Source organism: Nansenia antarctica, assembly GCF_963989245.1.
Source record: "Nansenia antarctica genome assembly, chromosome: 14".
Lineage (NCBI taxonomy): Eukaryota > Metazoa > Chordata > Actinopteri > Argentiniformes > Microstomatidae > Nansenia > Nansenia antarctica.
Window position 1 is genome coordinate 7,225,336 of NC_137684.1, and position 11,279 is coordinate 7,236,614.

Consider the following 11,279-nt stretch of genomic DNA (forward strand, 5'->3'; position numbering starts at 1 on the left):
TTCGTAGCGATGTGTTTTGTTAGCAGCGTTCGTAGCTGTGGCTGCGTTCAGAGTCACTTTTCTCCCATTCAGTGTTTGAGGTGAACCAACATTCAAATACGCCTGTCGTGTTCAATCTTTCTCTGATTTGAATGTATGACACATCATTTGAAAGCTTACAATCTGTAGTTTAAGCATGTGTAAAAACTGAAAAATTACGTTGCACATTTCACCAGGAGCTGTCACATTGGTTGTTGGTTATAATTGTATAGCCTATTGGTTGTTTTCTGGTGTTGTTTTATTGTTTTGCTCTGTTTGTAGTCTACTTGATGTATTTTTATCAGCTGTTAAATCACCACAGCGGTTAATCCACTAATAGAGATAATAGCAGATTGAAAATGCTTGTAGCCAACTACTCTATATCTCGTGGTCGCAGCTATTGCGAATTGCTATTCACGCGAGTCAGCTGTGAATCACCGCAGGTCCTTGACGCTTGTTGCAAAAATGGATGACGAACGGCTGATACTTGAAATATATATTTTTGACAGTGGAGCAGGTAGAACGTTGACGGTGACAACGCTCAGGTGGAGCATGGACAACGGGAAGTTGACACAACACCGATGGAGAGGTGACACAACGCAGTTGGTGGAGCTTGGGCGTAACGCACCCCCAATCAAACGTTTGACTGCAGTATTCTATATTCTATTCTATGCGCCTTATAATCCGGTGCGCCCTGTATATGAAAACAGTTCTAAAATAGGCCATTCATTGAAGGTGCGCCTTATAATCCGGTGCGCCTTATAGTGCGGAAAATACGGTACAGTTTATAAATTCAATGGAGCACAAACAGTCTATCTCGTTTTAGCACAGACAGAGAGGGATGCTTTGATCTGGTTCTGGCCACGTATATCTACTCTGAATCCTGATTGGCTGGTGGCCTTGTCAGTCAGCAGTAGCACTGGCCAGTGGGCTGTGTGTGCTGGCCGGGGCATCATATAACAATAATTATAATAACAGTTGTATTGCCATGCAACCAACTTGTCAGTCAATTGTTAGAATTTGGTATTTTATGCTCTGAGCGAGGGGTCCGCCATAGACGGTGCAATTAGGGGTTCAGTGCCTTGCTCAAGGACACCTCGACACGTGACGAGCTGGGGTTTGAACCGCCGGCCTTTGCGATCATTAGACACCGGCGCCCCCAGGTCACATCCTGAGCTGCGTGAGGAGGGAGGAGAGGGAGGCCACGCTCTCCCTCAGCTTGGCGTCCTCCTCCGGGCCCAGGGACACGCCCGCCAGGCGGGAAGATCCGGCCGCCCCCAGGACGCAGGGCAGGCTCAGGAACACCTCCGCCCCCACGCCCCCCCAGCCCTGCAACCAACCACAACACACACACAGAGACGTAGACACACATGAAAACACACACACACAATAAAGGTGTGTTCAGGGTGACCAGGTGTGTGTGTGTTTGTGTGTGTGTGTGTGTGCAGGGTGACCAGGTGTGTGTGTGTGTGTGCAGGGTGACCAGGTGTGTGTTCAGGGTGACCAGGTGTGTGTGTGTGTTTGTGCAGGGTGACCAGGTGTGTGTGTGCAGGGTGACCAGGTGTGTGTGTGTGTGTGTGTGCAGGGTGACCTACCTGGGCCAGTGTGGAGACAGAGTGGGTCTTCCTGCGGTCCACCAGGATGCTGTGGGTGATGTCGGCGATGGACAGACCCACGGACCAGGAGCGCTGGCCCCGCCCCTTCAGCTTCTCAAACGCCCTGCACACAGGAGGAAACTGTACAGTCGCGTGGACACCATGTTGGGTCTAAGGAACATATGAAATCCCTTGTCATTCCCAATCAATTATCAACAACACCCATCAGTGTACACTTGGTGAACACTTTATTAGGAACACTATACTAACACTGGGTACAGTGGGTAGGGTCTTCCTTTGCACTCAAAACAGCCTCAATTCTTAGTGGCATTGATTCCAATGTGGCCATGAAGGGACGCACATGGTCAGCGACAATACTCAAATAGGCTGTAAATGAACTGACTTATTCCAAAGAGCTTTACAACGGCCTCTCATTCACCCATTCACACACACATTCACACACCAACGGCGGCAAGCTACCATGTAAGGCGCCGGCCCGCTCTTTGGGAGCAATTTGGGGTTCAGTGTCTTGCCCAAGGACACCTCGACATGTGGCCAGCGGGGGTTCGAACCACCGATCTGCCGACCTTGCGATCATTAGACGCCGGCCCTACCTCCTGAGCCACAGAAGCCCTGCAAAAGTGTGCCAAGAAAACCTTCCCCAAACCATTAAACCACCTGCATGAATGAGAAGATGTAGAGGTGTTCCTGATATCGTGCTCAATGAGTGTATGTTCTATCTATGCTGACGCCATTTGGTATGAAACGTATTAATCAAAATAAAATAAAATAAACTACAATAAAATAGACACTGGAGAAACAGTACAAGGGGGTAGTAGAAATCTCAGGAGTAACAGTTTAGAGGGGGAAGCAGGTGTCAGGTGGGTAGTAGATGTCTCAGGAGGAGCAGTTAAGGTGCAGCCTGAAGAGAGCCAGTGTAGTGAAGAGACGTGACCAGGTCTTACCTATCTAGCAGTGGTTTGGTAGAGTTGGACCCTGGAGCGATCTCTGGCTGTTGGCTAGCCCCCGAAGCAAAGTTACTCAACACAGCAACTGCCACACAGAGACACAGGCACTGGCATGTTAATGACAGACAGACATTCATATGCAAGTAAGTGAACTTCTTAAGTGACATTCAAGTCTTTCCGTGAACTGACATGAAATACTACATTCTGAGGAAACACAGAGAAACCCTTTAGGTGTATGGGACGATTCTGCACCACAAAGAAAGGCGAGAAAGGTTTAGAGAGAGAGAGAGAGAGAGAGAGAGAGAGAGAGAGAGAGAGAGAGTGTACATACACCAGGGGAGGCTGTTGGAGGTAGAAATGGGAGGATGGGCTCATTGTTATGCATGGAATGGAATGAGGAATGGCGTCAAACACGTACTTCCTCATTCCAAAACCATTCCATGCATTTCAATGAGCCCGTCCTCCGATTTCTATCTCCACCAGCCTCCCCTGACACTATTCTATTATATGGAACATAAAGCACTTTGAGCTGAAACGTTTGCAGGAAAAGCACTATACAAATAAAGTTATTATTATTATAAAGACTGTGTGCGATACAGCAGTTATCCCTAGCTCTCACCCTCGGTGTGTTCAGGGTGTGTGTGTGTGTGTGTGTGCGCGTTCACCCTTGTTGTCAGAGAGCTCTCCTATGACCCAGGCGGGGCGGTGTGTGTTCAGGGTGATGTCCATGATGTGACACAGGCGCTCAGAGTCCAGGTTACACCCCGCACCCACCACACGCGCCGGGGGCAGGCCGCTCTGCCTCCACGCCACGTGGGTCATGATGTCCACTGCACGGGGTCAGGGTTCAGGTCACAGTATAGGAAGAGCGGAGAGAGAGAAAGAGAGAGAGAGAGAGAAATATTTAGAGGAGACAGTTGCTACACAATACTTGAGGCCATTCCATCATGTTGGAATGTGGGTTTAGTGTGTGTGTGTGTGTGTGTGTGTGTGTGTGTGTGTGTGGTCTATGTCGCCTTGTCGTCTATGTTGCCTTTTTCAAACAGAACAGCTGACCTGACTGTTGACCTCTGACCTCTGATTTACACAGGCTAGCCGCTACAGGGATACACACTGTCTATAGAGACTCACAGTCTGTAGTGTGTTGTGTTTGTTTGTTTGTTCGTGTGTGTGTGTGTGTGTGTGTGTGTGTGTGTGTTCTGACCCGGCTGGGAGGCGACCAGCAGCACTGCGTTGGGGCTGAGCCGGGCCAGACCCGGGACAATCCCCCGGTACATCTCCACGTTGGTCTGGACCACGCTCACGTACGACTGCTCGTTGCTCCACGCGTTCGCCGTCACCACGACAACCCTGGAGTCAGCAGAGGCAGAGAGATCTACAAGCAGCGAGAAAGATCCTTAAAGACCCCGTCCAGTCAAAACAGAACATTCTAAGATGACGAAGTATGAAACATATGACATTACGCAGAAATGTAAGTACCGGTAAGCAATTTGGGTTCTTAAAGGGAAGCTTCACCTTTTTCTTCTGCTTTGGCCCTGACCTTGGCTGTAACTGAGCGCCCCCCATAGGGCTGAGCCCCCCCATAGGGCCAACCCCCCCCATAGGGCCCTATTCATTCATTCTGAAAATATGTGACAGCAGCTGAATGAATTGAACGGGGGGAACAAGTCGGCAAGCGATCAAATGTTCTGACTTTTATTCTGAAAAATGTTAATACATTTGAACTTTGAAAATCAATGACACACTCGCTAGTCAAGCCAAAACATTGCAATCTTTTGGCTTGACTAGCAAGTGTGTCATTGATGTTCAACAACGTTGAAACTTGTTCCCCCTTTCACCATATGTCCAAAACACCCTTCAGACACTCCAATCCAACTCACGATGACATAATCCCCTTCTGAAGTCTGTGTTACATGTTTGAAAACCTACTTCACTAAAAAGTCGTAATCCACTTAAGCTGGAATGTTATGTTGTTGGAACTTTATCAAACGTTATTACTAGAGCACATTTCATACACAGATGCAACATAATGAGCTTTACAGAAATATAAATAAAAAACATTAAAAGACAAAAGGAAACAAAACATAAGAGGGTAACAAGTAGAACAGGAGAGAGTTTAAAACAGTAAAAGCAGAGACCAAGTGAGGACAACTACTCCTATGGTCAGGGGGAAAACCAGGGAAATATTTTTAAAGAAGTGAAACATCGCTTTAACAGTGATCACATTCTTCACTGTAGTGTTTTGGGGTTTAAAAAAAATGCATCCTTCCTTCCTTCCTTCCTCTAGCCCTGTGACTGCATCCTTCCTCTAGCCCTGTGACTGCATCCTTCCTCTAGCCCTGTTCCTCGAGCCCTGTGACTGTGACTGTGACTGCGGCAGATGTTATGGACGTTTTTTTTATTTGACTGACTTACTCAGACAAATGTACTTATCATAGGTTGCTTTGGCTTAAAGCATCTGCTAAAGAAGTCCATAGTTTGTACAATGTGGTGTCTGTGTATGTAATACGTTAAATAAATAAAACATTGAAATATAGTAGATTTAGGCCCAACCCACATCCTTAAACAGATCGGAGCATGTGAGAGTAAGTACACACACGTACACACACTTACAGACACACATGTACACGTACACCCACACCCACACCCACACACACACACACACGTACCTTTAGAAACCTCCACCTTTGGCAGATTGAATATTTCTAGATCCATGCTACCGCCTTTGGTTGAACTCTCAGCGATGTCGATGAAAACCAGTTTATCCACTTTACCCTTCACAGGAAAGACAGAGCAGAAGATATATGACACCCAAGACATACAGTACATGCATTAATGTACAATTTACATCTACATTTAGCAGACGCCTTATTCCAAAGCGCCTTACAACAAATACATTTAAGTAAGTGAATCATCTATCCACCAGTCATAGCAGGAAAAAGTCATCTATGCTCAGGCCTGGGGCCAGTGGCAGTCGTCGTGCTAGAAGAAGGAAGATTAAAAAAAAGGAGGAAGATTAAAAAAAAAAAATCTCACAGGAGAAACAGTGCTGGGGGGTAATAGATGTCTCAGGAGGGACAGTACAGGGGGGTAGTAGATGTCTCAGGAGAAACAGTACAGGGGGGTAGTAGATGTCTCAGGAGGGACAGTACAGGGGGGTAGTAGATGTCTCAGGAGGGACAGTACAGGGGGGTAGTAGATGTCTCAGGAGGGACAGTGCAGGGGGGTAGTAGATGTCTCAGGAGAAACAGTACATGGGGGTAGTAGATGTCTCAGGAGGGACAGTACAGGGGGGTAGTAGATGTCTCAGGAGGGACAGTACAGGGGGTAGTAGATGTCTCAGGAGAAACAGTACAGGGGGGTAGTAGATGTCTCAGGAGAAACAGTGCAGGGGGTAGTAGATGTCTCAGGAGGGACAGTACAGGGAGTAGTAGATGTCTCAGGAGAAACAGTGCAGGGGGTAGTAGATGTCTCAGGAGGGACAGTACAGGGGGTAGTAGATGTCTCAGGAGGGACAGTACAGGGGGGTAGTAGATGTCTCAGGAGGGACAGTACAGGGGGGTAGTAGATGTCTCAGGAAGGACAGTACAGGGGGGTAGTAGATGTCTCAGGAGGGACAGTATAGGGAGTAGTAGATGTCTCAGGAGAAACAGTACAGGGGGTAGTAGATGTCTCAGGAAGGACAGTACAGGGGGTAGTAGATGTCTCAGTAGAAACAGTACAGGGAGTAGTAGATGTCTCAGTAGAAACAGTACAGGGGGTAGTAGATGTCTCAGGAGGGACAGTACAGGGGGGTAGTAGATGTCTCGGAGGGTGTGGGGTATTGTGAGTTATAATTGAATACTTCAGCAGTAAGGTATGAGAGGCTGTTGTTTATCCTGAATGAAGACACAGCTAAGCGGTGATGTATTGACGACTTATTGCTAAAGTATTCGTTCTGGCAGGAAGAGGAAAGTTTAAATACCATAGCCATAATGCTCATCACGGACGCCATGCCCAAGTCTCCCCCCCCAATGACTGTGACTTTGTTGATTGGCTGATCATGATGGCGTACTGCTCCTAGAAACAAGGTTTGATTGACTTCATGTAATGGCTGCAAGACATCAAGTCCTTTGTTTTATCTAAAGACATGATATATGTGTTGCCGTCACATATAAGTACTCAACCCTGAGGCATACCTGTGCATATTCTACACACCACATGCATACAGTATGACTTGTGTCCATGACCAATCCATTCCATTGCCAATGATGTTGACCTGTAGTACTCACACACACCCCCCACTCCCCCCCCCCGCCACACACCCACACATCCCTACTTGTTCTCTCTGTCCTCCTGTCTTGTCTCTCTGTAAAGTGTCTTAGGGGGTCTTAGAAAAGCGCTATACTGTATAGATGTGATGCATTGTTGTGCCTGCACTACGGCTGGCGTCTCCAGACCCACCTTCATTGATGTTGAGGTTGGAGACGAAGGCCAGCAGCTCACTGGGGTCTTTGTTCTCCCCCGCGGGTTTGGTTCCCAGCGGGGGCTCCTCCTCAAACTTGGCTATCATCTCAGACAGCAGCGTGACCACCGACGACTTGGGCTGTGGGAGAGAGAAGAGAAGAGAGGAGAGGAGAGGAGAGGAGAGGAGAAGAGAAGAGAAGAGAAGAGAAGAGGAGAGGAGAGGAGAGGAGAAGAGAAGAGAAGAGAAGAGAAGAGAAGAGAAGAGAAGAGAAGAGAAGAGAGGAGAAGAGAAGAGAGGAGAAGAGAAGAGAAGAGAGGAGAGGAGAGGAGAGGAGAAGAGAAGAGAAGAGAAGAGAAGAGAAGAGAGGAGAAGAGAAGAGAGGAGAAGAGAAGAGAGGAGAGGAGAGGAGAAGAGAAGAGAAGAGAGGAGAAGAGAAGAGAAGAGAGGAGAGGAGAAGAGAAGAGAGGAGAAGAGAAGAGAAGAGAAGAGAGGAGAAGAGAAGAGAAGAGAAGAGAAGAGAAGAGAAGAGAAGAGAGGAGAAGAGAAGAGAAGAGAGGAGAAGAGAAGAGAGGAGAAGAGAAGAGAAGAGAGGAGAGGAGAAGAGAGGAGAGGAGAGGAGAAGAGAAGAGAGGAGAGGAGAAGAGAAGAGAAGAGAAGAGAAGAGAAGAGAAGAGAGGAGAAGAGAAGAGAGGAGAAGAGAAGAGAAGAGAAGAGAAGAGAGGAGAAGAGAGGAGAAGAGAAGAGAGGAGAGGAGAGGAGAGGAGAGGAGAAGAGAAGAGAAGAGAAGAGAGGAGAAGAAAAGAGAGGAGAAGAGAAGAGAAGAGAAGAGAAGAGAAGAGAAGAGAGGAGAAGAGAAGAGAGGAGAGGAGAAGAGAAGAGAAGAGAGGAGAAGAGAAGAGAGGAGAGGAGAAGAGAAGAGAGGAGAAGAGAAGAGAAGAGAAGAGAGGAGAAGAGAAGAGAAGAGAAGAGAAGAGAAGAGAAGAGAAGAGAGGAGAAGAGAAGAGAGGAGAAGAGAAGAGAAGAGAAGAGAGGAGAAGAGAAGAGAAGAGAGGAGAAGAGAAGAGAGGAGAAGAGAAGAGAAGAGAGGAGAAGAGAAGAGAGGAGAAGAGAAGAGAAGAGAAGAGAGGAGAAGAGAAGAGAGGAGAAGAGAAGAGAAGAGAAGAGAAGAGAAGAGAGGAGAAGAGAAGAGAGGAGAAGAGAAGAGAAGAGAAGAGAGGAGAAGAGAAGAGAAGAGAGGAGAAGAGAAGAGAGGAGAAGAGAAGAGAAGAGAGGAGAGGAGAAGAGAGGAGAAGAGAGGAGAGGAGAGGAGAAGAGAAGAGAGGAGAAGAGAAGAGAAGAGAAGAGAGGAGAGGAAAAGAGAAGAGAAGAGAGGAGAGGAGAAGAGAAGAGAAGAGAAGAGAAGAGAAGAGAAGAGAAGAGAAGAGAAGAGAAGAGAAGAGAAGAGAAGAGAAGAGAAGAGAAGAGAGGAGAAGAGAGGAGAAGAGAGGAAGAAATAGATTCGATAAAGAAAGAATGTAGCCATAACAGCACATCTCTCAGTGAGTCTATTATGCCCTGCCAGAGCCACTAACACTAACTCTGCCAGAGTGTTTTCATGACGGGAGAAAAAGCACTGTATTGTACAGCACTTTGAGCTGCATTCTTATGTATGAAAGGTGCTATATGAATACATCTTATTATGATTCTCATTAGAAGAAGAAGAGACGGGACAGCAGCAACGGAGAAGAGAGGAGACATGTTATAGTCATCCACTACTGTAAATGAATAATATTCATAATATGACTTTATTTACTTCATAAACAGACTTGTTACAGTGGCTTTGATCCCCACTGGAGTCACTAACACTATTAACACTAATAACACTAACTAACACCATTAACACTAATTAACACTAATAACACTAATTAATCCCATTAACACTAATAACACCAACTAACACTATTAACATTAATTAACACTAATAACATCAACTAACACTATTAACATTAATTAATACCAATTAACATTAATAACACTAACTAACACTATTAACACTAATTAACACGAATAACACAATAACACAAATTAACACTAAAAACACTATTAACACTAATAACACTATTAACATGAATTAACGTGATTAAAGTGCAGTCCACTAATTAATGGGATCTGATGCCTCTCTGCTCCTCAGTGTTAGGAGGAGGGGTTGGGGGTAAGGCCCTCAGTGTTAGGAGGAGGGGTTGGGGGTAAGGCCCTGCGACAGACTAAATCTACTTTAAGAGTCTACTGCACATTGAGTCAGACATCCAGTCCTAGACTAAAGCAGCACCTCACGGCCCTCTCATGAGTTCAGACACAACAGCCTTTCACATCTTTCACCGTACGTCCCTGACCGTATGTCCCTGACCGTATGTCCCTGACCGCATGTCCCTGACCGTATGTCCCTGACGTCCCTGACGTGAACAGAAGTAGCATGCTCTCTTACGTAGTCCCAGTTGTGAAGGGCAGGCAGGTAGATCCGCCCGCCTACGTCTACGTGCTTGCCCACCCTGATGACCATGTTCTGGGTGGGCCGCAGGAGGCAGATAGGGGGGGTGAAGGGGAAGGAGTCCATGAGCCACAAAACGATGGGCAGGTTGTATGAGCGACCTGGGGAAACAAACAGGGTTTGGACCGACTGTGCAACATCAACATGCCATCAGAGGGATGTCTAGGTAGTAGCTTTGTTCATCCGACATGTACCAAAACATATCACATATGGCAACACATAAGGTATATGCTGCTCAGTGCATTTTCTAGCTGTGCCCCATGGTCCTGAGCATGGCGCTAACAACACTTCGATTGTGGGTTCAATTCCCACTGGGACCATAGTGAAAAATGTATGCACTCACTGCAATGTAAGTCGCTTTGGATAAAAGCAGTCTGCTAAACTGCATATATGATATTATATTCTAGGGGGCTGACATTCCTACAGGCATAGGTCTTTGAAGAAATGATCACTGAGATCTTGGAATGGGTGAAATCACGAGCCAATGCTCTGTGGGCGGGTGTTTGAGCAGCAGACTCACCTTCATATTCCACAGGGATGTTCCCAATCAACTTCAGCAGATCTTTCTGGGTGCCGTCAGTGAAAGCTGGTGTGGAACATAGGAGACAAGAGGCCTGAAGTTAGAACCTGTTCTCATCTCCAACACAGTCAATGATGCGTCCATTCATGACTATTAAACACGTTGTTTAACCAGGCTGACTGTGGCAGGCAAACACGTTTATCAGAACACAATGTGCAGTGTATATATAGTGTATATGTGGGCTATAACAGCAACAGTCTTACTGTATCAGTGTATATGTGTTTGACAGTCTTACTGTATCAGTGTATATGTGTTTGACAGTCTTACTGTAGGTGCCCGTGGCGGGTCTGATCCCCGGGTGAGCCCGGTGGAGCTTCTGCAGCTCCTCAGTACCAACATCCCGAAACTTGTACTGATGATGAAGAGAGAGGGGGGAGGAAGAGGAAGGAGGAAGGTGAGCTTCATTGAAAACACGTGACACACATATAATATATATATATACATCCCTGGCCGTGATCACAGCGGTGGTCTCCTCCTCGGAAGAGAAGCTGGTCTAACCTGTCCTTCTGTCCTTGGCTATCTGACATGTTTGAGGTAACCAGATGAAGTTCAGACACGCTGGTGTAACATGGACATGAGCTCCTAAACTAAGTTGACGTTAATAAAGAAAGACGTTCCCAACACAAACCTTTGACAGGATCCTCTGTATGGCCTCTGAGCTCAGGTTCATCTCGTCTGATCTGGTGATGACTAGTCAGATGAAGATGAAGATGAAGGACTTCAGGTCTGCCGCATCACTTCACTTCACACACACTTCCGCAAACTAAGAAAAGGGGCGTGCCAGCTGTTTGTTTCTCCTGTGTACGGCAAGCCGGAAGGGACTGGTGCAGCACAGCCACTCGCTTTCCGAGAGGTACTTCTTCAATGACAGAAGACCGCAACCGAATAGTAATGGTTGTACCTTCTTTCATAATATGTTGGAATTATGAAAAATACATTTCTCATTGTTTTTCCATCTTCCCGGTTCAAACCTTTCACATCTCAATACAGACACGATTAATCATCACCCATTTGTGAGATGACAATGAATGAAAACAAACAAGAATCTAAGAGATTATATTTGCCATCTTCAATCAAATTCACATCACAGAGGATTTGTCAGAGGATGAGGAATTATAGTTAGTAGTTGGCATTTCATTTAATC

General features: G+C 46.5%; 1 protein-coding gene across 1 annotated transcript; it reads right to left on the reverse strand.

Moving 5' to 3' along the window:
* Positions 1 to 1,182: 1,182 nt before the first annotated feature.
* On the reverse strand, positions 1,183 to 10,805 carry uevld (UEV and lactate/malate dehyrogenase domains; the record flags this gene model as incomplete). Its single annotated transcript, XM_080544991.1, has 12 exons — positions 1,183 to 1,347; positions 1,614 to 1,737; positions 2,579 to 2,666; positions 3,247 to 3,411; positions 3,786 to 3,956; positions 5,251 to 5,356; positions 6,546 to 6,640; positions 7,025 to 7,166; positions 9,493 to 9,656; positions 10,076 to 10,141; positions 10,403 to 10,487; positions 10,764 to 10,805. 12 exons carry the CDS (start codon positions 10,803 to 10,805, stop codon positions 1,183 to 1,185), a joined length of 1,413 nt encoding a protein of 470 aa, XP_080401117.1.
* Positions 10,806 to 11,279: the final 474 nt, after the last annotated feature.